The sequence below is a fragment of the Saccopteryx bilineata genome, chromosome 5 (assembly GCF_036850765.1).
Source record: "Saccopteryx bilineata isolate mSacBil1 chromosome 5, mSacBil1_pri_phased_curated, whole genome shotgun sequence".
NCBI lineage: Eukaryota > Metazoa > Chordata > Mammalia > Chiroptera > Emballonuridae > Saccopteryx > Saccopteryx bilineata.
Window position 1 is genome coordinate 265,083,771 of NC_089494.1, and position 27,123 is coordinate 265,110,893.

General features: G+C 42.7%; 1 protein-coding gene across 5 annotated transcripts in view; it reads left to right on the top strand.

Annotated features, from left to right (window-relative positions):
* Window positions 1-27,123, top strand: part of POLN (DNA polymerase nu) — a 171,184-nt gene that overhangs the window by 25,440 nt on the left and 118,621 nt on the right. For 4 of the 5 annotated variants that reach the window (XM_066278668.1, XM_066278671.1, XM_066278672.1 and 1 more), the window contains 4 exons: window positions 5,452-5,537; window positions 16,445-16,942; window positions 17,485-17,681; window positions 22,094-22,206. In XM_066278668.1, the coding sequence (XP_066134765.1) occupies window positions 5,452-5,537; window positions 16,445-16,942; window positions 17,485-17,681; window positions 22,094-22,206 (894 nt within the window). The remainder of the gene's footprint in view (window positions 1-5,451; window positions 5,538-16,444; window positions 16,943-17,484; window positions 17,682-22,093; window positions 22,207-27,123) is intronic. The other variant, XM_066278669.1, reaches the window with a different exon arrangement.

Here is a 27,123-nt window from a genome sequence, read left to right on the forward strand (position 1 = left end):
GCTCCAGCTGAGCCAATGACCCCTTGCTCAAGCCAGCAACCTTGGGCTTCAAGCCAGTGTCCTTTGGGCTCCAGCCAGGGACCTTGGCATCATGTTGATGGTTTCATGCTCAACACTGTGCTCAAGCTGGCGAGCTTACACTCAAGCTGGTAACCTTGGTGTTTTGAACCTGGGGCCTCAGTGTTCTAGTTCAACGCTCTATCCCCTGTGCCACCGCCAGTCAGGCTGTACTACCTCTGTTTCTTAATGGGTCCTTTGCTACTTTATTGAAACACTATCTTTGTTGTATATTAAAAGTCTCATAAATCTTGGATTTAGTTTCTGGATTGTCTCATTTGATCAAGAGATTTTTTCTTCTATTCATATTCAAATACCATGTGGATTGGGTTACAGTGCCTATATAGTGTGTTCTGATAATCTGGCAAGGCAAGTCTTTTATTTTTTTAACTTTTCTTGTCTATTTTCAGATATTTAACATTTCATATGTACTTTGAATTGTTTTTTCAATTAAAAGAGCCCTGTAAGGTCTATACATTTGTGTGTATCCCAATGTTGTCTTTTCATTTAAATAGATCTTGTTTTATGCCATTTTATAAGATTTTAAAAGCTTATTGATTGATTTTAGGGAGAGAGGGAAGCCTTCATGTGTTGTTCCACTTAGTTGTGCATTCATTGGTTGTTTCCCTCATGTGCCCTGACCAAGGATCAAACTCATAACTTTGGTGCTTTGGGGATGATTATCTAACCCAGGGGTCGGGAACCTATGGCTCACGAGCCATGTGGCTCTTTTGATGGCTGCATCTGGCTTGCAGACAAATCTTTAATAAAAAGAATAATAACGTTAAAAATATAAAACATTCTCGGCCCTGGCCAGTTGGCTCAGCGGTAGAATGTCGGCCTGGCGTGCGGGGGACCCGGGTTCGATTCCCGGCCAGGGCACATAGGAGAAGCGCCCATTTGCTTCTCCACCCCTCCCTCCTTCCTCTCTGTCTCTCTCTTCCCCTCCCGCAGCCAAGGCTCCATTGGAGCAAAGATGGCCCGGGCGCTGGGGATGGCTTCTTGGCCTCTGCCCCAGGTGCTAGAGTGGCTCTGGTCACGGCAGAAAGACACCCCGGAGGGGCAGAGCATCGCCCCCTGGTGAGCAGAGCCTCGCCCCTGGTGGGTGTGCCGGGTAGATCCCGGTCGGGCGCATGCGGGAGTCTGTCTGACTGTCTCTCCCCGTTTCCAGCTTCAGAAAAATACAAAAAAAAAATAAATAAATAAAACATTCTCATGTATTATATTCCATTCATTTCCTACTGCTCATGTTCATGGTTGCAGGTGGCTGGAGTTAGTCACAGCTGTCCTCCGGGACAACACCAAATTTTTATTGGATAATGCATAACGTACACGGGTCGTTGTGAGGTCAGGAAGTAAACTTCCCTCCTTTTAATCAAGTAGTCAGCTAGCTAAATGCAAAAACCCTTTTGACGAAAAGATGGCTAAAAGAAAAAAAGATAGTATCGTATTTTTCAGCAGGAATGGACAGAGGAATTCCCCTTTGTGAAGAGAGCAGGTTCTGCAGTGTGGTTAATATGAAATGATAAAATTCCATCAATGCAAAAAAAAAATTGCATCGATGCAACAGTCAAATATAAAGTGGCACTTTGACACACGCCATACTACATTTGCATCAAAATATCCAGCGGGGGACAGCAGGAAGAAAGCATGTCAAGAGCTACTGTGCAGAGTGCAAGCTAGTCAGCAGCAACTCCATGTTTGGACCCAGCAAGGTGACTGGAATTTGGCTAGCTTTGCTGGTGCTTTAGCAATTGTGAGAAACGGAAAGCCATTCACAGATGGGGAGTATGCCAAAACATTCATGCTTGATGTTGCCAATGGACTTTTTGACGACTTCTGATGAAGACAAGGTAATCAAATGAATAAAAGACATGCCTCTGTCGGCAAGAACTGTTCACGATCGTACCATCATGATGGCAAATCAAATTGAGGCAACACAAGTAAAGGCCATAAATGCAGCACCATTCTTTTCTCTCGCTTTGGATGAGTCAACAGATGTAAGTTATTTATCCCAGTTCAGCGTGATTGCAAGGTCTGCTGTCGGTGACACACTAAGTGAGGAAAGTCTTGCTGTTTTGCCTATAAAAGAGACAAGAAGAGGGTAGGATTTATTCAAGTCTTTCACTGAGTCCGCTAAAGAAAAAATCTACTGATGGATCAACTTATTTCGGTGTGTACTGATGGTGCTCCGTGCATGGTGGGGAAAAACAGAGGATTCATAGTGTTTCTTTGTGAACATGAAAAGAGACCCATCCTAAATTTTCACTGCATCCTACATCAGGAGGCACTTTGTGCTCAGATGTGTGGTGAGCAGCTTGGTGAGGTGATGTCGCTGGTGATTTGGGTGGTCGACTTTACTGTTGCCCGAGCTTTAAATGATCGCCAGTTTAAAACACTGCTGGATGAAGTTGGGAATAATTATCCTGGTCTGCTTCTGCACAGCAATGTGCGTTGGTTGTCAAGAGGGAAGGTGCTCAGCTGTTTCGCAGCTTGTCTGAGCGAAATCCAGACTTTTCTTGAAATGAAATACGTCGAGCATCCTGAATTAGCTAATACTGAGTGGCTCCTAAAGTTCTACTATCTCATGGACATGACTGAACATCTGAACCAGCTCAATGTGAAAATGCAAGGCGTTGGAAATACAGTCTTATCCCTTCAACAAGCAGTGTTTGCATTTGAAAACAAGCTGGAACTCTTCTTCACTGAAAGACATTGAAACAGGTCATTTACTACCCTTTGAAAAACTGGGAGAATTTAAAGATGCATGCACAGCAAGTGACCCTACTTAACATCTTGATCTCCAGCAGCTAGCGGGCTTCACATCTAATCTGCAGTCATTCAAAGCGCGCTTTGGAGAATTTCGTGAGCGCACTCATCTTTTTAAGTTCATCACCCATCCACACGAGTGCGCAGTGGACAGCGCCAAACTGAGTTACATCCCCGGTGTCTCCGTCAGAGATTTTGAGCTACAAGCTGCTGACCTGAAGGCCTCAGACATGTGAGGGAATAAGTTCAAGTCACTGAATGAAGATTTGGAAAGACTTACACGACAGCAAGCAGAGTTGGCGAACAAACACAAGTGGGAGAAATGAAAAAACTTCAACCCGCGGACCAACTGATTGTCAAAACTTGGAACTCGCTTCCTGTCACCACGTATCAACCAGACTACAAAGCCATCAGCAAAACCATGCAGCACCAGAAGTCGCATTAATGGTAAGACGTACTTTATTCATCATTGGTTAGCAACAACTTAACAACGTTATTAAAAAGAATTCAGAGACTTATTGTACTTTGAAAGTGTTGGTCTTACATAAATGCACACATTTACTTGTATTTAGTGTTAAACATATTGTATTTTTCTCACGGAATTACATTTTAAAGTATGTGGCGTTCGTGGCTCTCTCAGCCAAAAAGGTTCCCAACCCCTGCTCTAACCAATTGAGCTGACCAAGCAGGGCCCATTTTATAAGTTTTCATCATTGAGTGACTTGTCTCATTCTTGTTAAAACTTTTTTTCTGACCTGTGGTGGCGCAGTGGATTAGAGCATCAACCTGGAATGCTGAGGTTGCTGGTTTGAAACCCTAGGCTGCCTGGTTAAGGCACATACGGGAGTTGATGCTTCCTGCTCCTCCCTCCTTCTCTCTCTCTCTCTTCTCTCTAAAATGAATAAATAAAATCTAAAAAAAAAAAATGATGCTTTCTGCCTGACCTGTGGTGGCACAGTGGATAAAGTGTTGACCTGGAAATGCTGAGGTCGCCGGTTCAAAACCCTGGGATTACCTGGTTAAGGCCCATATGAGAGTTGATGTTTCCAGCTCCTCCCTCCTTCTCTCTCTCTCTCTCTCTCTCATCTCTCTCTGTCTCTCTCTCCCTCTCTCTCTCCTCCCTAAAAATGAATATATAAATAAATAAATTTTTTTTAATTAAAAAAAACCAAACAAACACTTTTTTTCTATTATAAATGAAAGATTGCCCTGTATTTGCATTTCTGGGTTCTTGTTGTTGTAGAAAGAATGTATATCATAGTGGTTACGAGCACAGACTCCTGAGTCATATTGCCTGGGGTTGAATCCAGATTCCATCACTTACTGTTTGGCCCAGGCTTATTAAAAATTAAAGCAAAATTGCCCTGGTCAGATAGCTCAGTTGATTAGAGCATTGTCCCAAAACACTAAAGTTACAGGTTTGATCCCTGGTCAGGCACACACAGGAGCAGACAGTGTTCCTGTTTCTCTCTCTCTCCCTTCTCTCTCTAAAATCAGTAAGGTAAACAACAAAATTAAAGCAAAATTGAAATCAGAAGTTTTTATTAATGATGTTTTACTGTCTAATTGTTTCATTGCAATATTATTCAGTCTAAGAATTTCCTCAAACCTTTAATTCTTAAAATATTTCTTACAAGGGTTTTCAGAATCAAGTTTTCAGATATAAATACCAGATAGTGATTTTTTTTTAATTTAAGTGAGAGGAGGGGAGATAGACTCAAGCATGCACCCCAACCAGGATCCACCCAGTGACCCCTCTGGGCTGTTGCTCTGCTCATCTGGGGCCGATGCTTGCAAATGAGCTATTTTTAGTTCCTGAGGCAGAGGCTCCACAAAGCCACCCTCAGTGCTTGGGACCAACACATTCAATCAAGCCATGGCTGCGGGAGGAGAAGAGAGAGAGAGAGAGAGAGAGAGAGAAAGAAAGAGAAAGAAGAGGGAGGGGGAGGGGAGAGAAGCAGATGGTAGCTTCTCCTGTGTGCCCTGACTGGGAATCAAATCCAGGACTTTCACATGCCGGGTCAATGCTCTACCACTGAGCCATCTGGCCAGGGCCCAGGTAGTGACATTTATTTTTGTGACAGAGACAGAGAGAGTCAGAGAGAGGGATAGATAGGGACAGACAGATAGGAAGGGAGAGAGATGCGAAGCATCAATTCTTAGTTGCAACACCTTAGTTGTTCATTGATTGCTTTCTCATATATGCATTGGCCGGGGGACTACAGCAGACCGAGTGACCCCTTACTTGAATCAGCGACCTTGTGGTCAAGCCTGGTGAGCCTTGCTCTAACCAGATGAGCCCGCGCTCAAGCTGGCAACCTTGGGGTCTCGAACCTGGATCCTCCGCATCCCAGGCTGATGCTCTATTCACTGCGCCACCGCCTGGTCAGGCAGGTAGTGACTTTTAATAAACATTTTATAATTACGTAGATCTGCTTCCAGCTAACTTGAAGATAAATGTTTGTTACAATGTCATAGGCATTTTGGCTATGAATTTTATTATTATTTTTAAGTAAATGAGTAAATAGCAAGATTGTAGAGGCTACTTTGAATATTTACTAATTATATGACTTAGATTTCAATGTTTCTTGAATGCCTCGTGTTTCCTTTTTGTGTTTTTAAAAGCTGCAGAAGTGGTAAACAAATCCAGTGTTAAATCTTCATATTCCATACTACTTGAAGATGGGAAGAATCAAGCACTGGAGAAAAAGGTAAATCATTACAGATATGAATAATTCTTAACAGATAATCTTTACTTATTCAACAGATACTTATTAAATGTCTGCTGTATGCCAGACACTGTGGGTATACGATGGGTTAGAAGAGTGTGTGTGAAGGAGCTCCTGTTCTCCAGCAGCATTTGGTTTGGTTCGTATGAGGGGAGAGGAGGATGGAGAAGTACAGAGGGTCTCTACCATGCGGTGTCATTAAGTGCCATGATAGAAGTCAGTTCTGAGTGTTTTGGGAACAGTAGGAGAGACCTCTAACCCAGGCTTCGTGCTGTTTCAATTTGTTTTTTTCTGGGTGGTGGTAGGGAGAGGAGTCTGGGATGTCTTTCTTACAGTTATGAAAATTATACCTGAATTGAGATCTAAAGGATGGTTAGGAGATGGGTCAGCCTTTAGAGAGTGGGGAAGGACTTTTGAGAAAACTTTTCAGGTTAAGGGAAGAGAGCTTGGAACTTTGAGGGTAGTGGAAATAAAGAGAAGTTCAAGAGGAAGGGTATCACATTCACAGCAGGAGTGTTACATGGTTTTGGCTTGAGGGGAGAGACGGGAGAGATCATATCACCGAAGGCCTGTACATGAAACAGTGAGTGGTGGAGGCAGCGTAGTGGTTAAGGATATGCAATGGGAAGCAAACCACCAGTGTTCAAATCCCAGTCCACCTTAATCTAATATAAACCCCCTGTCGAAAAATAGGACCTGTCCCTGGGTTGTTAGGATGATAATTTACCCCACAGTGGAGGGAGAGGCATCGTTGGCAGAAAAAGAACTATGCAGCCCTTAGTAAGTGAATGGAAACTCTCTCTTTCCATGGTATTCAAGCTGTGCTGCCTGGATTCCTGAGGCAGAGGTCTTCAAACCTTGTTTGCTTTCTTTCTCTCAAAAGAATTTTTAAGTTGACATTCACAAGGTTCATCACAGATTTTAAGTTTCATAGGACATGATTTCTGGTGTTGATACTATTGACATTTTAATTTTAATTTTTTAATTTTTATTTTTTTACAGAGACAGAGAGTGAGTCAGAGAGAGGGTTAGTCAGGGACAGACAGAAACGAAGAGATGAGAAGCATCAATCATTAGTTTTTCATTGCGCATTGCAACACCTTAGTTATCCATTGACTGCTTTCTCATATGTGCCTTGACCGCGGGCCTTCAGCAGACCGAGTAACCCCTTGCTTGAGCCAGCGACCTTGGGCTCAAGCTGGTGAGCTTTTGCTCAAACCAGATGAGCCCGCTCTCAAGCTGGCGACCTCGGGGTCTCGAACCTGGGTCTTCCGCATCCCAGTCCGATGCTCTATCCACTGCGCCACTGCCTGGTCAGGCAATACTGTTGACATTTTAAAAACCATTATATCATTATCTAGAACAGGGGTCCCCAAACTACGGCCCGCGGGCCACATGCGGCCCCCTGAGACCACTTACCCGGCCCCACTGTACTTCAGAAGGGGACCTCTTTCATTGGTGGTCAGTGAGAGGAGCATAGTTTTCATTGAAATATTATCCAGTTTGTTGATTTAAATTTACTTGTTCTTTTTTGTTTTTGTTTTTTTTTAATTCATTTTAGAGAGGAGAGAGAAAGGGAGGGGGGGAGAGAGAGACAGAGAGAGAAGGTGGGGAGAAGCTGGAAGCATCAACTCCCATATGTGCCTTGACCAGGCAAGCCCAGGGTTTCGAACCAGCAACCTCAGCATTTCCAGGTTGACGCTTTATCCACTGCGCCACCACAGGTCAGGCTAAATTTACTTGTTCTTTATTGTAAATATTGTATTTGTTCCTGTTTTGTTTTTTTATTTTAAAATAAGATATGTGCAATGTGCATAGGGATTTGTTCATAGTTTTTTTTATAGTCCAGCCCTCCAACAGTCTGAGGGATAGTGAACTGGCCCCCTGTGTAAAAAGTTTGGGGACCCCTGATCTAGAATATAGCCACTAAAATCTAAATACACACTGTACACTGTACTCTGGTAACTTGATATCCATAATCATTCCTTTAAAAAATACTTCAGCAAGATATTCTTCAACAGTCTGAATTTTTATACTTTTTTTCCCCTCCATGAACGCTTTTTCTTGTATTCACCTCCACAGAATTTTTAAAATAATTTTATGCTTGGAAATTTTTTTCTTGAAAACCATGTTAATATTTTTCTGCAATAAAAATGAGTATAAATTGAAATTTTCTGTGATTCTATGACCAAGTATTAAAACATTTTCTTTTTTTTTTTTTTTTTAAATAAATTTTTATTAATGGTAATGGGATGACATTAATAAATCAGGGTACATATATTCAAAGAAAACATGTCTAGGTTGTTTTATCATTAAATTATGTTGCGTACCCCTCGCCCAAAGTCAGATTGTCCTCCGCCACCCTCTATCTAGTTCCCTGTGCCCCTCCCCCTCCCCCTAACTCCCTCCCTCCCTCCCATGTCCTCCCTCCCCCCACCCCTGGTAACCACCACACTCTTGTCCATGTCTCTTAGTCTCATTTTTATGTTCCACCAATGTATGGAATCATGTAGTTCTTGTTTTTTTCTGATTTACTTATTTCACTCCTTATAATGTTATCAAGATCCCACCATTTTGCTGTAAATGATCTGATGTCATCATTTCTTATGGCTGAGTAGTATTCCATAGTGTATATGTGCCACATCTTCTTTATCCAGTCTTCTATTGAAGGGCTTTTTGGTTGTTTCCATGTCTTGGCCACTGTGAACAGTGCTGCAATGAACATGGGGCTACATGTGTCTTCACGTATCAATGTTTCTGAGGTTTTGGGGTATATACCCAGTAGAGGGATTGCTGGGTCATAAGGTAGTTCTATTTGCAGTTTTTTGAGGAACCACCATACTTTCCTCCATAATGGTTGTACTACTTTACAGTCCCACCAACAGTGAATGAGGGTTCCTTTTTCTCCACAGCCTCTCCAACATTTGCTATTACCCGTCTTGTTGATAATAGCTACTCTAACAGGGGTGAGGTGGTATCTCATTGTAGTTTTGATTTGCATTTCTCTAATAACTAATGAAGCTGAGCATCTTTTCATATATCTGTTGGCCATTTGTATCTCTTCCTGGGAGAAGTGTCTGTTCATGTCCTCTTCCCATTTTTTTATGGGATTGTTTGTTTGTTTGTTGTTGAGTTTTATGAGTTCTTTGTAAATTTTGGATATTAGGCCCTTATCTGAGCTGTTGTTTGAAAATATCATTTCCCATTTAGTTGGCTGTCTGTTTATTTTGATATCAGTTTCTCTTGCTGAGCAAAAACTTTTTATTCTGATGTAGTCCCATTCATTTATCTTTGCCTTCACTTCTCTTGCCATTGGAGTCAAGTTCATAAAATGTTCTTTAAAACCCAGGTCCATGATTTTAGTACCTATGTCTTCTTCTATGTACTTTATTGTTTCAGGTCTTATATTTAGGTCTTTGATCCATTTTGAATTAATTTTAGTACACGGGGACAGGCTATAGTCGAGTTTCATTCTTTTGCATGTGGCTTTCCAGTTTTCCCAACACCATTTGTTGAAGAGGCTTTCTTTTCTCCATTGTATGTTGTTGGCCCCTTTATCAAAGATTATTTGACCATATATATGTGGTTTTATTTCTGGGCTTTCTATTCTGTTCCATTGATCTGAGTGTCTATTTTTCTGCCAATACCATGCTGTTTTGATTATCGTGGCCCTATAATATAGTTTAAAGTCAGGTATTGTAATGCCCCCAGCTTCATTCTTTTTCCTTAGGATTGTTTTGGCTATTCGGGGTTTTTTATAGTTCCATATAAATCTGATGATTTTTTGTTCCATTTCTTTAAAAAATCTCATAGGGATTTTGATGGGAATTGCATTAAATTTGTATATTGCTTTGGGTAATATGTCCATTTTGATTATATTTATTCTTCCTATCCAAGAACAAGGAATATTTTTCCATCTCATTGTATCTTTTTCGATTTCCCTTAACAATGCTTTGTAATTTTCATTATATAGGTCCTTTACATTCTTTGTTATGTTTATTCCTAGGTATTTTATTTTTTTTGTTGCAATCGTGAAGGGGATTATTTTTTTGAGTTCGTTTTCTAATATTTCATTGTTGGCATATAGAAAGGCTATGGACTTTTGTATGTTAATTTTGTATCCTGCGACCTTACTGTATTGGTTTATTGTTTCTAATAATCTTTTTGTGGAGTCCTTCGGGTTTTCGATGTATAGGATCATATCATCAGCAAAAAGTGATACCTTTACTTCTTCTTTTCCGATATGGATGCCTTTTATTTCTTTGTCTTGTCTGATTGCTCTGGCCAGAACTTCTAGCACCACGTTAAATAAGAGTGGAGAGAGTGGACAACCCTGTCTTGTTCCTGATTTAAGGTAGAAAGTCCTCAGTTTTATGCTGTTTAATATGATGTTGGCTGATGGTTTATCATATATGGCCTTTATCATGTTGAGATATTTTCCTTCTATACCCATGTTGTTGAGAGTCTTAAACATAAAATTGTGTTGTATTTTATCAAAAGCCTTTTCTGCATCTATTGATAAGATCATGTGGTTTTTGTTCTTTGTTTTGTTGATATGGTGTATTACGTTAACCGTTTTGCGTATGTTGAACCATCCTTGAGATTCTGGGATGAATCCCACTTGATCATGATGTATTATTTTTTTAATATGTTGTTGTATTCGGTTTGCGAGTATTTTGTTTAGTATTTTAGCATCTGTATTCATTAGAGATATTGGTCTGTAGTTTTCTTTCTTTGTGCCATCCTTGCCAGGTTTTGGTATGAGGGTTATGTTGGCCTCATAAAATGTGTTTGGAAGTATTGCTTCTTCTTCAATTTTTTGGAAGACTTTGAGTAGAATAGGAACCAAGTCTTCTTTGAATGTTTGATAGAATTCACTAGTATAACCGTCTGGGCCTGGACTTTTATTTTTGGGGAGGTTTTTAATAGTTTTTTCTATTTCCTCCCTGCTGATTGGTCTGTTTAGGCTTTCTGCTTCTTCATGACTCAGTCTAGGAAGGTTGTATTGTTCTAGGAATTTATCCATTTCTTCTAGATTGTTGTATTTGGTGGCATATAATTTTTCATAGTATTCTACAATAATTCTTTGTATATCTATGATGTCTGTGGTGATCTCTCCTCTTTCATTTTGGATTTTATTTATTTGAGTCCTGTGCCTTTTTTCCTTGGTGAGTCTTGCCAAGGGTTTGTCAATTTTGTTGATCTTTTCAAAGAACCAGCTCCTTGTTTTATTGATTTTTTCTATAGTTTTTCTGTTCTCTATTTCATTTATTTCTGCTCTGATTTTTATTATCTCCTTTCTTCGGCTGGTTTTGGGTTGTTTTTGTTCTTCTTTTTCTAGTTCCTTAAGGTGTGAAGTTAAGTGGTTTACTTCGGCTCTCTCTTGTTTGTTCATATAGGCCTGAAGTGATATGAACTTTCCTCTTATTACTGCTTTTGCTGCATCCCAGAGATTCTGATATGTCGTATTTTCATTTTCATTTGTCTGTATATATCTTTTGATCTCTGCACTTATTTCTTCTTTGACCCATTCATTTTTTAGAAGTATGTTGTTTAGTTTCCACATTTTTGTGGGTTTTCCCCCCTCTTTTTTGCAGTTGAATTCTAGTTTCAAGGCTTTATGATCAGAAAATATGCTTGGTACAATTTCAATTTTTCTAAATTTGCTAATATTGTCTTTGTGGCCCAACATATGGTCAATTCTTGAGAATGTTCCATGTACACTAGAGAAAAATGTATACTCTGTCGCTTTGGGATGAAGTGTCCTGTAGATGTCTATCATATCCAGGTGTTCTAATATTTCGTTTAAGGCCACTATATCTTTATTGATTCTCTGTTTGGATGACCGATCTAGAGCTGTCAGCGGTGTATTGAGGTCTCCAAGTATGATTGTATTTTTGTTAGTTTTTGTTTTAAGGTCAATAAGTAGCTGTCTTATATATTTTGGTGCTCCTTGGTTTGGTGCATATATATTAAGGATTGTTATGTCTTCTTGATTCAACTTCCCCTTAATCATTATGAAATGACCATTTTTGTCTCTGAGTACTTTTTCTGTCTTGTAGTCAGCATTATTAGATATGAGTATTGCTACGCCTGCTTTTTTTTGGGTGTTGTTTGCTTGGAGTATTGTTTTCCAGCCTTTTACTTTGAATTTGTTTTTATCCTTGTTGCTTAGATGTGTTTCTTGTAGGCAGCATATAGTTGGATTTTCTTTTTTAATCCATTCTGCTACTCTGTGTCTTTTTATTGGTAAGTTTAATCCATTTACATTTAGTGTAATTATTGACACTTGTGGGTTCCCTACTGCCATTTTATAAATTGCTTTCTGTTAGTTTTGTATCTAGTTTGATTCTTCTCTTTTGTTTTTCTATCATTTGTTTTTGTTTGTTTGTGTTCCATACTTCTTTCCTCTGTTGCTACCTTTTTTAAGTCCAGTGTTTTTGTGGTGGTTTTTTCAAGGGTGGTTACCATTAAGTAATGAAAAGGGTACCTACCATATTCATTGTAGTACCCTATCTTATAAGTATTTCTGCACTTCATCATCCTTTGCTACTGTTAATCTCCATCCTCTCCCCCCTTTTTTTTCCTTTGTTGTCACAGTTTAAGTTTGGTTTTATTGTGTTCTTGGTGGAGCTGTTACTTGTGGTGTTGTTTTCTTTTGTTCTTTGAATCTGGTTGGAAAACCCCCTTTAGTATTTCCTGGAGTGGGGGCTTTCTGTTGATAAGTTCTCTCATCTTTTCTGTATTTGTGAATGTTTTTATATCTCCTTCCTACTTGAAGGATAGCTTTGATGGGTATAGTATTCTTGGCTGAAAGTTCCTCTCTTTCAGGGCTTTAAATATTGGGGTCCACTCTCTTCTAGCTTGTAGAGTTTCTGCTGAGAAATCTGATGATAATCTGATAGGCCTTCCTTTATATGTTGTACTCTTCTTTTCCCTGGCTGCCTTGAGAATTTTTTCTTTGTCATTGGTTTGTGTCATCTTTATTATGATGTGCCTTGGAGTGGGTTTGTTGGGGTTAAGAAAACTCGGTGTTCTGTTTGCTTCTTGAATTTGAGGCTTTAGTTCTTTCCACAGGCTTGGGAAGTTCTCGTCTATTATTTGTTTGAGTATATTCTCCATTCCATTTTCTTTCTCTTCTCCCTCTGATATACCTATTATTCTTATGTTATTCTTTCTGATGGAGTCAGACAATTCCTGTAGGGCTTTCTCGTTTTTTATTATTTTTGAGTCTCTTTCTTCTTCTCTCTGTTGTGCCTCAAGTTGTTTGTCTTCTATTTCACTAATCCTATCCTCAATCTGGGCTGTTCTGTTAGCTAAGCTTGTTACCTCGTTTTTCAGCTCGTGAATTGAGTTTTTCATTTCTGTTTGATTTGTTTTTATAGTTTCAATTTCCTTGGTAATATATTCTTTGTGTTCATTGAGTTGTTTTCTGATCTCCCTAAATTGCCTTTCTGTGTTTTCTTGTATATCTCTGAGTATTTTTAAGATTTCTATTTTAAATTCTCTGTCATTTAGCTCCAAGGCTTCCAATATGTTAAGTCTTTTCTCCATAGATTTTTCCACATCTATTTGTGTTACCTCTCTTTCTTTTGTATCCATAATATTCGATTTCCTCTTTCTTATTGGCATCTGAGGGTGGTCTTGTTGATAGCACTAATTAGAATTAATAAAGAGTAAAAAGTAAAAAAAAAAAAAAAAAAAAAAAAAAGGTAAAACACCCCACAAAAAAAAAACAGTAATAATTTATTATTTCCCCCTTTTTTTTTTCTTCTCTTTCCCTCCTCTTCCCTCCTCAGGGAAATATCGTGCCTATAATGGAGGGCCTGATTTGGGGTGAAGAGTTCAAGGGGCAAAAAAAAGGGAGTAGGGACCTACTAAATGCAAAAAAAAAAAAAAAAAAAAGGAAGAAAATTTTAGACAAGCATAAGATGATTTGCTTGTAAGTGATGGTCAACTAAGAGATATAATGAGAGGGATAAGAGGGAACCAGAAAAAAGGACCAAAAAAAGAATAATAAAGAAGAAAAAAATAAAAATAATAAGTAAAAATCTGTTGTATTAAGTGGAGCGAAGACTAAATACAATGGAGACCTTGGGTTGGGAGGACCCAAAATGCCACAAAAATAAACAAACAAGAAAAAAACAAAAACAAAAGCAAAAAAGAAAAATAAAGCCAAAAAAAGCCTTGAGTCCCAAATTAACTAATTTGTTCGTGATTGAGGATTAAATGGGAGGAAAGTAAAACGAGAAAAGAAAAAACAAATAGAAAGGAAAAAATAAGAAAAAGAGAAAAACGAAGGAAGAAATAAAAAAGGAAGAGAAAAAAACAAAATAAAGCAAATAAAAAAAAAACAAAAGAGAGAGTGAGAGTTAAGTGTTTTGGAGTATAACCTTAAAGGAGGGTGAGGATGAAGAAGAGAAATAAAATGTAACAGTTATGGGTAGTGTAGTTCAAGAAAAGGGAAGCATAAGATGGGCAGAGAATAGAAGGACCGAGGTGGAGGAAATAAAGGCAATAAGATAGAAGAAACAAACAACAACAAAAAAAAAATTAGTGGAACAAGTTGTAAAGTCTGTGGATTTTTCTTGATTTTGAGAGGTTAACTTCTTCCTTTTTCTTTTCTCTCCCTCTTCCTGGTCGGTGACTCTGTACCCCAGGCTCTGCCCCTGTGTCACACTTAGGTAGGGATTTGCAGTTGATGGAATTCTATGGCAATGTCATATAATTGGCTTTAGTCTTGCTGGTAGTCAAGGCTTGTTGGCGTTTGCAGGGTCCAACGATGAGAGAGTTTGCTTTCCTGGATTCTCTCTCCTAGTCCCCCCTTCCTGAATTAGCAGCCTGGTGATCCAGCTATAAGGCTGCAACTGCTTCTGCCTGGGGAGTAAGAGGCTCAAAGAGCTGGGAAATCCCCACTCTATCCCCACTCAGTGCAAGGCTTTGGGAAAGGCTCTGGCAGTCAGGGCCTCCAGTGTAATCAGGCGGGGGTGGGAGTCAATTGTTGTCAAGGTGACTGTTCAGTGCCTAGCATTCAGTTGGACCTCTCAACCCAGGCTTTCCACACTTTGTAGCCTGTTTTTGCAGGGAAGAAGAGGCACTAGTCTCTGCTTACGACTAGTGTAGTATAGACCTTATTATCTGCCAAGTCCCTCTTGTTAGCGTTTATCCCTGAATATGGAGGCTCTATCAATCAGAAGTTGCCCCCGCCCCTTTAGCGAGAGGCACTAAAAAATATCACGCCTCTTGTCTTGGGTCGCTGAACTGAGAGAGATCTTATCAATTAGAACCGAGGGTGCGCAGATTTCATGGGTTAAGCTAATTTCAGTGATTGGGTCGCAGCTGTGCTCCCGAAGGTATTTTAGGCTGCCTGCGCGCGCCCCTCCCCCAACGCTTGATTGTTAGCTTGAATGGCTGGGTGAGGTGCCCCGCCCACGGAGAGAATCTCCCAAGTAGAAGACCACCCTGGTGCCTCTCCCGCTAGCCCTGCCGCTGGCGGCTGGATCGCACCAGGCGCAGGATAATGGGGCACCCTGGGTGTGCGGGCCAGTAGGGTGCTCTGGGCGTGTGGAATGCCCAGGGCACGCGCGCGAATGGGGTGCTCCGGGCACCGCTGGCGACTCTCGCAGTGCGCGGGCCGCTGGGAACGTTAGCGGTGCTTGCTCTGCAACCAGACCGGGCGCGCGCCAGCGGCTGCTCACTGCTCCCGAGTGTGGGCGGTGCTCGCTCTGCAACCGGACCGGGCACGCCGGTGGCTGCTCACTGCTCCCGAGTGTGGGCGGTGCTCGCTCTGCAACCGGACCGGGCACGCCGGCGGCTGCTCACTGCTCCCGAGTGTGGGCGGTGCTCACTCTGCAACCGGACCGGGCACGCCGGTGGGTGCTCGCGCTCCGGAGTGTGGGCGGTGCTCGCTCTGCAACCGTACTGGGCGCGCCCGCAGCTGCTCGCGGCTCCTGAGTGTGGGCTGACTCACCACAGGCGCACTCCCTCACGGCTTGAATGAACGTCGCTTTGGTAGCTTCCTCCACACCCTCGTCTCTCAGATTCAAGTGATAACAGTCCTTTCGCTTTCAGTTTGTGTGGAACTCCGGAATGCTCCGAGGATAAATTTTTCTGTTTCTAGTTGATAAATTTGTTGTGATTTAGAGGAGATCTGTCGGACGCGCTGCTCACGGTGCCATTTCCATGACGTCACTCCTAAAACATTTTCTTTCAAAGTTATTTAAAAGTACTATTAGTATACCGTTGTTCACACAGCGTATAATAACATCTGAAAAATGAACATTAAAAATCTCATTTTGAGGTAAAGGAGTACTATAATGAAATGGATAGACATGACTTTTCTCCCACTCGGTTAGTCTGTGATTCTACACATGAATGTTGCACGTTGCTAGATTGAGTCAGAAGAGGATCGCTGCGGAGCCATACATTTGATCTTAGCCAAAACACGGAGAAGTGAAGATGAGCCGTATTTAAAAAAAAATTTTAGTGGATAAATTCACATATCCAATAGTTGCGGCAATTTAATTTTCTCTATAAGTGGCCTTTACTTAGAAGTTGTAAGTTATTAACCTTCAGTTTTCTGCACATCTGCGCTTACTCCCGTCCCCGGCATCCCTCGTTACTTGCAGGATTCCAGCACACGGGTGCGGTTACAGACTTGCTGAACTCCTGCCTGGTCCAGCCCATGATACACATATGTGCTCCTGCCTGGGTTGGAAAAGTGACTGCTCTAGGAGACACTAAATATTTCATTTCATTAGAAGGCTGGACCTAGATAATATGGAAGCTGTCTTCCCACCTTAGATGAGTTTTATCAGAAATTAGTTTGGTTTATAGACTCTTGTCTTGTGAATCCATATGCTAATAAAATACTTTCCATGTTTCTATAGGATCTTAATTCTTCCACAAGCCAGACATCAAGTGTATCCATCCAGCTCTCTCCTCAGTCCTCCAATATCAGACTCACAGGTCAGCTGTCCACTGGCCGAAAACAGAACATCGGATCGCTGGTTTCTTCCAGTGGTCTAATTCCACAGAATAAACCAGAGGCTTCAGTTGTACAGAAAATGGAGCATAAAAGAGAACATTTCCTAAAAAAATATATAAATAATGAAAATAAAGAAAACATGAATCTTAAAAGAAAACATATTACATGTCATAATTCACCAGAGAAAACAAATAAACATATGGCAGTAGAAGAAGATGCCGGTGAAGTGGAAGCCTCCCCAAGTTCGGGGAACTCAAGAGCATTCAGAAACCATTTTTATGATGTTGGGTATTTGGATGATTTGGAGAAAAAACAGCTGATTGAAATGCTCAAACAGACAGCAGCTCTGGTGGTAACTCTGCTATATAAAGACGGTTCAACCCAGCTAAGAGCTGGCCAGGTTAGTGAATAGTGTGGTGTTTCTCTGTTTTGGGGGGGGGGGGTTTGCACCATAAAAGAAACAAATTTTGTTAGCGTTCGATTTTGATGGGAGAGCTAGAAATAAGATTGTAAGCCTTCCTTTCTCCCCCAATTGATAAGGTATTGATAATGGTTGGTCCATAATTCGTTTTTTAAGAAAGTGGCAAAATGTTTTCCAGAGTGGTGGTACCATTGTTCATTTCACCAGCAATATACTGAGAGTTCCAAAATCACCACCTCCTTGCTGATTCTTGTCTGACTTTTTTTAGTTTAACTATTTGAACTGGTGTGATGTGGTGTTTCACTGTGGTTTTAAATTTCATTTCTCTGATAAATGACGATGTTGAGCATCTTTTCATGTGCTGACTGGCCATTTGTATATCTTATTTTGTAACATGTTCATTGACAAATTTAATGTTAGGCCTTTTGACTCTTCTTAAATATAAAACATGGCACATCTTTCTTGACTAAATGTATCGTGTATGTTTAATATTGAAACTTGATTTCATTTTGTCTTCACAGGTGGTAGTTTCCTCTGTTAAAGGAATTGTGATACTACTACAGAGCCATGTGGAAGAAGGCAGTGGTCCTCTGGACGCTTTGGCCTCAGGCTGTGTTCTGGAGAAAGGCTCCACACTCAGTGATCTGTGTATCTACATAAGAACAGAGTACTCTCCTACTTTGGGCCAAGAACAAGAGGCACATAATCAATTTGCCAGGTAAGAAATTTCCACTCATTACCTTAATATCTACTTACATGCCTGGCTTTTCCGATTTAAAGTTTCCCAAGCTTCAATTTTAATTATTTAAATTTTAGTGTTATATGCGCACATGAAAATAAAATAGTTTAAATGACAGAACCCTCTAAACCAGGGATCCCCAAACTTTTTACACAGGGGGCCAGTTCACTGTCCCTCAGACCGTTGGAGGGCCAGACTATAAAAAAAACTATGAACAAATCCCTATGCACAGTGCATATATCTTATTTTAAAGTAAAAAAACAAAATGGGAACAAATACAATATTTAAAATAAAGAACAAGTAAATTTAAATCAACAAACTGACCAGTATTTCAATGGGAACTATGGACCTGCTTTTGACTAATGAGATGGTCAATGTCCAGTTCCATATTTGTCACTGCTAACTGTAACAAATGATATGACGTGATTCCGGAGCCGTGAGGCGTGCATCCCGCGTCACTGCAAGTAGTACTCTATGTGAGTGACACCACGCTTTGCACAGGCGCATCTGCATCCTGTGCTCCTCCCACTGACCTCCAATGAAAGAGGTGCCCCTTCTGGAAATGTGGCGGGGGCCAGATAAATGGCTTCAGGCGGCCCCATGCGGCCCACGGGCTGTAGTTTGGGGACCCCTGCTCTAAACACTGGTCCTCTTGCCCCTGAAGAATTTCTGTGGGAACGTGCCTCAGGATTTGAATCAAAACCTCAACAAGAAGTTGGTGAGGAAAGTGTCATCCCCAGGCCTGAAAACCCACTGTCACTACCTGAGTCCCACATGATTGTCCTCGTCAGACTTGGTCACTCAGTCACAGCATTAGAAAATGAGTTAGCAGTGCCTTTAAACAGTGAATTGTCCTTAGTACCACCAATGTACTGCTAATTGCAAAGCTCATTTCTGTGAAAATAGGTAAGACAGGTCTCACTTGGACCTGCCTTCCTAGCGTCTTAGGATTTTAGTACAGACAGGACACTTCTGCTGCCCCTCCTCAACCCTGAGAAGTCTTGTGGTTTGGAGCCTGTGCCCCCATCCCTGTTTCTTGGGTGGTGGTGTCCACCTGACAGAGGCTGCCACCTTGGGTGAGGATGTCCACTTGCTGTGTGCCTAGCCCTCTGCATTCGGGGTCAGCTAGCTCCCCACGGGGCTCCGCTAAGCTGCTGCCACGAAGAGCAGGAGTTCCTGGAGGCTCAGGGTGAGAAGGTGGGGCCTGGTCCTCGCCCTTCCTCTCATGCGGTCTTCCTGGGCCCTGGGTGAGTTTTGGGTCATTGCTGCATGGGTCCCAACCTATTGATAGTGAAGCTCTCTCTGGGAATGTCCGAGGCACTCACACCAGCCTGTGTGACTTGGAGGGAGCCTCCGCAGACATAGGACTCTGACACTTATGAGCATATTTGTTGGTTAAACTTTTTTGTAGAGAATTTTCCTCATCAACTAGGCTTTTTGTTCACTTTGTCCTTCAAGTCTTTACTTATGTGTTACCCTGGCACAAGGTCTTCCCTGGGCCACCCTGTCTAAAGCAGGACCCACCTCTCAGCACCACACACATTTCTATCTCCCTTCCCTGCGTTATAGCTCTCCAGAATACCACCAACATCATTCTGTGTATCTTGCCTAGTTGTTTTCATTTACTGTTTATCTACCCCTAAAGCTCTCTGAAGGCAGAGATTTTCATGTTTTGTTCATTTTCGTGTCTCCACAGCCAAGAACAATGCCACAGAGCATTGCTGAATAAATATTTAACCTGTGTTATTATTCAGTGAATGAGTATTGAGGTTTAATTTTTATAAGTTCCAGGACAATTATATGAAGACACTGCCTAAAGTACCATACAACTGGAAGTAATAATTTCAGTTCTACAATAGCATCTTTGAGATTCAAAGTGAATTTAAATAAATAAGTTTTTGCATAAAATATATTTAGTAACATTTATTAAACACCTGTGCAAGGTCTTCTCACATACATGCTCTATTCATCTTAACATTAACTGTCTGTGTTAGGGCTTATCAATTCCATTTTATTTTATTTTATTTTTAAAGATTTTATTTATTGATTTTAGAGAGAAAGGAGAGAAAGAGAAAGAGGCAGTGGCCTGACCTGTGGTGGCGCAGTGGATAAAGCGTTGACCTGGAATGCTGAGGTCGCCAGTTCAAATCCCTGTGCTTACCCAGTCAAGGCATGAATGGGAGTTGATGCTTCCTGCTCCTCCCCCTTCTCTCTCTCTCTCTCTCTCTCTCTCTCTCTCCTCTAAAATGAATAAATAAGAAAAAAAGAAAGAGGCAGTGGGAGGAGTGGGAAGCATCAACTCGTAGTAGTTGCTTTTGGTATGTGGCTTGACAGGGCAAGCCCAGGGTTTTAAACCAGAGACCTCAGCGTTCCAGGTCAATGCTTTATCCACTGCGCCGCCGCAGGTCAGGTGGTCAGGCTTATTAATTTCATTTTAAGGACGAAGAAACAGACTCAGAGAAGCAGGGATAGATCAGTCTTGAGATTTCAACTCAGGCTTCCATTTTTTTAGACTCAGATCTAGTCTTTTCACACTCTGGCTGCCTTTTTGTTTTGCAAATGTGACAGAATGGACTTATATAACTGACTTATGAAACACATGGTGTTTTAGCCACTTTGTCTTACAAGTTCTCCTTTTAGTGGTTTGTCTTATCAAGATAGAAATGAGTGGCCCTGGCCGGTTGGCTCAGTGGTAGAGCGTCGGCCTGGCGTGCAGAAGTCCTGGGTTCAATTCCCGGCCAGGGCACACAGGAGAAGTGCCCATCTGCTTCTCCACCCCTCTCCCTCTCTTTCCTCTCTGTCTCTCTCTTCCCCTCCCTCAGCGAGGCTCCATTGGAGCAAAGATGGCCTGGGCGCTGGGGACGGCTCCTTGGCCTCTGCCCCAGGAGCTAGAGTGGCTCTGGTCGCAACAGAGCGACGCCCTGGAGGGGCAGAGCATCGCCCCCTGGTGGGCAGAGCGTTGCCCCCTGGTGGGCATGCCGGGGTTGATCCCAGTCGGGCGCATGCGGGAGTCTGTCTGACTGTCTCTCCCGTTTCCAGCTTCAGAAAAATACAAAAAAAAAAAAAAAAAAAAAGATAGAAATGAGCGAGTCTGCATCTGTTTTCAGTGGAGCTATTGTAGTTCATAGCTGACCTGCCAAGGACTTCCGACTTTCCAGTGTACGGGAGCATGGGAGTGAGAGGAAGCTCTTGTACCAGCTCTGCTCCCTGGTACAGTCACTCCCCTCTTTCCTCCTGTGCACCCCTCCCAAGTCCCCCAGAGCCGGACTGAAGCGGTGCTGTTGGTGCTGTGTCCTCCCTACCCTCCCGACCTCCCTCTTAAAGAGAAACCAAGGTGAAATGCAAAGAAAATATAAAAAGCCTAAAAATGTCTGTCTGTGAAAGCAAGCCAAGTACAACCAAACACACTGTAACTATAAGTTAAGTTCCTGTGCAGAGCTAACTGAGTTCCTGGGTTCCTTCTTCCTCAGCCTAGTTTCCAAAGACCCTCATTACCTATCAGGACGCAGTCCTGTGAAGGGAGTACACAGTGTGGGCCTGAGCACTGCAAGATTGGGTTGGGTCTCAGGCCTCCGCTTTGCTTCTTGCCCAGTGTTTAGTGCTGGCAGAGCTGTTTCCCGTCTCTGAGCCTTGGCTTCCTGATCTGTAAAGCGGGCCTCGCGCCCGCCTGATGGACTGGGATGAGGTTTCAATGTGGCGATGCTTGTGAAGCATGCAGCGTGCCGTCTGTACTTGAAGAGTTTTTGATCATCGTGAACTGTCAGCAGTCCCATATTCAGGAGCTCGTGATGTGAGGGGGAGAGTGATGTTTCAAGGTGAATTGCAGAGGTGTAGGCTGGAGTGGAGAAGGAACGCAGGAGAGGGCAGTCTGGGCAGACTGTCCTGAGAACAGCCCTTGAACCGTTTGCAGAAATGGTGGGAGGAGGGTTTTAGGCAGGAACACAGCATGTGCAGTGGCTCTCAAGGATGAGAGGACACAGCAGAATCCGGTGATTGGAGGAAAGAGAAATCAGGGTGAGCAGAGGGCAGAGTGTTTGGTGGGTGGCTGGAGAGTCATGATGGCCGGCTGTAAGTCGTCCAGATAATGTATGCTCTGCTCATGAGCCTGGGTCTTTGTCTGTAGGTAATGGGGCTTTGTCTGAACCGCTGTGTGACCTTGGGTTAATTAGCTTCTCTACATCTTAGCTTCATCCTCTGTGAAACGCAGATACAAGTCATACCTGCTTCACAGGAATTTTGAGTTAATGCATGTAAAACCCTTAGAAGAAGAATGTCTACCACAGAGAACTATGTAAGTGATAGCTAGCTGTTAGTGGAGTAGTAGTGCTAATATGTTTCCAAGGTCAGAATTCTCAAAGTCTCAATCAGTGAATTTCTCTTCTATCTTCTAGGAGCCTGCTGTCTCAGATACTGAAATGTAACTGTCCTGTGATTTGTTTTGATGCTAAGGATTTTGTGAAAACAGTGCTGCAGTTTTGGGGGGATGATGGCAGTTGGAAGCATGGTAAGTTACAGCTGATTGGCTGCGCAGAGAAAAGGGAAGTCCAGGACTTGGGACTAGTCCTGAAGCGGGAAGTCTTGTGGGGCTGAGCCCTGAAATGTGCAGGGTCTGAACCAACCCCAGGCAGTCAGTGTCAGAAGTGAACTGGCACCCACAGACAACTGGAGAAATGTGGTGTGGAAACTCACACACGACCAGCATCAGAGGGGGTATTGGAAAACGACAGAACAACATCACCCAATTTCAGCAGTTTTCACTGTGTCCATCCAGTCTCCTTTCCTCTAACTCCCCACATTTCCAAAGCCCTGTCCCCTGGGTTATTTCACAGAAAATCTCAAAGCATCATATGATTAATCTGTAAATATTTCAATCATATGACTTAAATAGGAAGACTTATTTTTTTAGAAGGTTTTTCTTTTTTTTTTTAATATGTTTTTAGTTTATTCATTTTATTAGAGAGAGGGGAGAGAGACAGAGAGAGAGAAGTAGGGAGGAGCAGGAAGCATCAACTCCCATCTGTGTCTTGACCAGGCAAGCCCAGGGTTGTGAACTGGTGACCTCGCGTTCCAAGTTAATGCTTTATCCATTGCGCCACCACAAGTCAGGAGAAGATTTCATTTTAAGATGACACTGTCATCATTATCTCCCCCCAAATGAACAGTAATCTGTTAATATTATCAGATATCCAGTCAGTGTTCATACTTCGCATTTGTCTTTAAATATTTTTGTTTGTCTTTGTTTTTTACAGTTTGTTTGAATTGAGAGCCATACCTGGGATAGGTATTATGTATTTCATTTATTTATTTATTTATTTTTACAGAGACAGAGAGTCAGAGAGAAGGATAGATAGGGACAGACAGACAGGAACGGAGAGAGATGAGAAGCATCAGTCATCAGTTTTTCGTTGCAACACCTTAGTTGTTCATTGATTGCTTTCTCATATGTGCCTTGACTGTGGGCCTTTAGCAGACTGAGTAACCCCTTGCTCAAGCCAGCGACCTTGGGTCCATGCTGGTGAGCTTTGCTCAAACCAGATGAGCCCGCACTCAAGCTGGCGACCTTGGGGTCTCAAACCTGGGTCCTCCGCATCTCAGTCCGACGTTCTATCCACTGCGCCACCGCCTGGTCAGGCGGTATTATGTATTTCTTAAGTCTCTTCTAACCTGTGTGTTTTCTCCCTCTGTATTATGTCCTTGCAATTATTTTGTCACTGTTGATGGAACCAGCTTGTCTGTCCTGCAGGATTTCCCAGTCTGGGCTTTGTGATTACGTCCTCTTCTTGCCAATTACCATGCTCTTCTCTCTCCTCTAGTTCTTGTAACTCGGTAGCTCGATCCAGAGGCTGAATCAGATTTGTGCTGGATTTAAAGAGGGCAGAGCTGCTTCATGACCCTGACTTTGACCCTGACCCTAACTCTATAACCCTAAATGGTCATGTGTCCTTCTAGCTACCTCATGTTGGTTCATTATCTTTTTTGAGATGTTTGAACTTCTATTTCATATGTTAACCTTTCTTGTCTATCGTTCATATTTAACACTTGATCTAGGATCTATTTTCAATCTCTTTATTTCTTTTTGATTTAAGAAAATATTCTTCTTTTCCATTTTCCTTTTTACTTAGGGCATTATCTATTACATTTACCTGCTTTTGTGTATTGCCAGTTTTTTGTGGGTTTTTTTTCTTTTTTTTTTTCATTTTTCTGAAGCTAGAAACAGGGAGAGACAGTCAGACAGACTCCTGCATGCGCCCGACCGGGATCCACCCGGCACGCCCACCAGGGGCGATGCCCTGCCCACCAGGGGGTGATGCTCTGCCCATCCTGGGGGTCGCCATGTTGCGACCAGAGCCACTCTAGCGCCTGGGGCAGAGGCCACAGAGCCATCCCCAGCGCCCGGGCCATCTTTGCTCCAATGGAGCCTTGGCTGCGGGAGGGGACGAGAGAGACAGAGAGGGAAAGTGCGCGGCGGAGGGGTGGAGAAGCAAATGGGCGCTTCTCCTATGTGCCCTGGCCGGGAATCGAACCCGGGTCCTCCGCACGCTAGGCTGTATTGCCAGTTTTTATTTCTGAACATTTTTTTTTTGTAGCCATCAAACACCTCATGCTCTGATCTTTTCTGACATTAAATTTTTTTGTATTTTTTTGTATTTTTATGAAGTTGGAAACGGGGAAGCAGACAGACTCCCACATGCGCCCGACCGGGATCCACCTGGCATGCCCACCAGGGGGCGATGCTCTGCCCATCTGGGGCGTCATTCTTCTGCAATCAGAGCCATTCTAGCGCCTGAGGCAGAGGCCACAGAGCCATCCTCAGCGCCCAGGCCATCTTTGCTCCAATGGAGCCTTGGCTGCAGGAGGGGAAGAGAGAGACAGAGAGGAAGGAGAGGGGCACTTCTCCTGTGTGCCCTGGCCAGGAATCGAACCTGGGACTCCTGTATGCCAGGCCGACGCTCTACCACTGAGCCAACCGGCCAGGGCTGAACATTTTTGTTTCTAAAATTTTTTGTTGGCCCTGGCCGGTTGGCTCAGCGGTAGAGCGTCGGCCTGGCGTGCGGGGGACCCGGGTTCGATTCCTGGCCAGGGCACATAGGAGAAGTGCCCATTTGCTTCTCCACCCCCCTCTTCCTCTCTGTCTCTCTCTTCCCCTCCTGCAGCGAGGCTCCATTGGAGCAAAGATGGCCTGGGTGCTGGGGATGGCTCCTTGGCCTCTGCCCCAGGCGCTAGAGTGGCTCTGGTCACGGCAGAGCGACACCCCGGAGGGGCAGAGCATCACCCCCTGGTGGGCAGAGCGTCGCCCCTGGTGGGCGTGCCGGGTGGATCCCGGTCGGGCGCATGCGGGAGTCTGTCTGACTGTCTCTCCCTGTTTCCAGCTTCAGAAAAATACAAAAAAAAAAAAAATTTTTTTTTATTTCTCTTTCCTAAATTCTTTTTTTTTCTTTTTTTTCTTTTTTTTTAACAGAGAGAGAGTCAGAGAGAGGGACAGACAGACAGGAACAGAGAGATGAGAAGCATCAATCATTAGTTTTTCATTGCACATTGCGACACCTTACTTGTTCATTGATTGCTTTCTCATATGTGCCTTAACCACGGGCCTTCAGCTGAGCCTTTGCTCAAACCAGATGAGCCTGAGCTCAAGCTGGCGACCTCGGGGTCTCAAACCTGGGTCTTCGGCATCCCAGTCCGACACTCTATTCACTGTGCCACCGCCTGGTCAGGCCCTTTCCTGAATTCTTTTATGCTTTATTCAATTTCTTTCTAAGTTACCTAATTTTTAAATATTTGTAATGCTAATTTATTTTTCATAGAATTTATTACTTCTTAATTTTTTTGTGTGGGGTATTTTTTTTTTTTGTATTTTTCTGAAGTGAGAAGTGGGGAGGCAGAGAGACAGACTCCCACATTCTTTTGTCTAGGATCTAACCGGCATGCCCACCAGCGGGGAAGGTGCTCTGCCCATCTGGGCTGTTGCTCTGTTGCAACTGGAGCCATTCTAGTGCCTGAAGTGGAGGCCATGAAGCTGTCCTCAGTGCCCAACTCTGCTCCAGTGGGAGCCTTGGCTGCAGGAGGGGAAGAGAGAGACAGACAGAAAGGAGAGGGGGAAGGGTAGAGAAGCAGATGGGCGCTTCTCCTGTGTGCCCTGACAGGGAATCGAACCCAGGACTTCCAAATGCTGGGCCAACACTTTACCGCTGAGCTAGCTGGCTAGGGCCTACTTCTTAAATGTTGTTACCTTATTTAAAATCTGGTTTGTTGGTATTTTTTTTCAACTACTGGCATTTTCTCCCCAGTGTGGAGTTTGTCCTGGTAGGCTTCAATTTATTAGTTACAAGAATTTATAGAGACCTGCCCCAGACCATTCCAGCACTGTCAGACTTTTCCCAAGCATTTTCAAAAATTTATAGTGATAAGAACACTTAATTTTGGAACATTAGGTCTTTTGAAAGGCAAATAGAATTTATAAAGCCCTGCTGGGTCAGTTAGCATTACCAGACAATGTCATATAAAGTCACGCTTAGTTGGCTTGGATGGCAGGCAGCCAGAATGACTGCCTACTTTGTCATCCAGAGTTCCAAATCTGCCAGCATAAGAGACTTCCCAGACAGCAAACAAAAAAGTTGTGATATAGAAATCTCTTAGACCAGTGTTTTCCAACGGCCAGTCTGCAGACTGGCCTTCCGCCAGAAGTCACATGCTGGTCTGTGAGTGAACCACCCTGATGTTGTATGACGATTATAGAGTCAATAACCATTGATTGGGTCCATAATCTTCATACAACATCAGGGTGGTTAACTCTTTCATGGACCAGCATGAAATTTCCAGCAGACCGGTGGTTGAAAAACAAACACTGAAGGATGCAAGAAGAACCTGACCAGAGAGTGACAGAGTGGATAGAGCGTCGGACTGGGATGCAGAGGACTCAAGTTTGAAACCCCAAGCTCACCAGCTTCAGCATGGGGTCACTGGCTTGAGCATGGGATCATAGACATGACCCTATGGTAGCTGGCTTGAGCCCAAAGGTCACTGGCTTGAGCAAGGGGTCTCTCGCTCTGCTGTAGCCCCGTACCTCCCCCATCAAGGCACATCTGAGAAAGCAATCGATGAACAACTAAGAAGCTGCAATGAAAAATTGATGCTTCTCATCTTTCTCCTTTCCTGTCTGTCTGTTTCTATCTGTCCCTCTCTCTGTCTCTGTCACAAAATAAAAGGTTGCTGGAAGATATATTTAGTGTGATGTGATCTAAGACTACAGTTTTGTTTAAAGGCAAAACGCATATTTTTATATAGCACAATTCAAAATGTTAAAAGAACTTGTAAAGCAATCACTATGGGTTCAAATTTAATTTACTCGCTCCCCAGCCTTTTATAACTCCCCCTCTGTGTCTAAAATACTCTAGTACTAAAATGTACCTATTTATAAAAT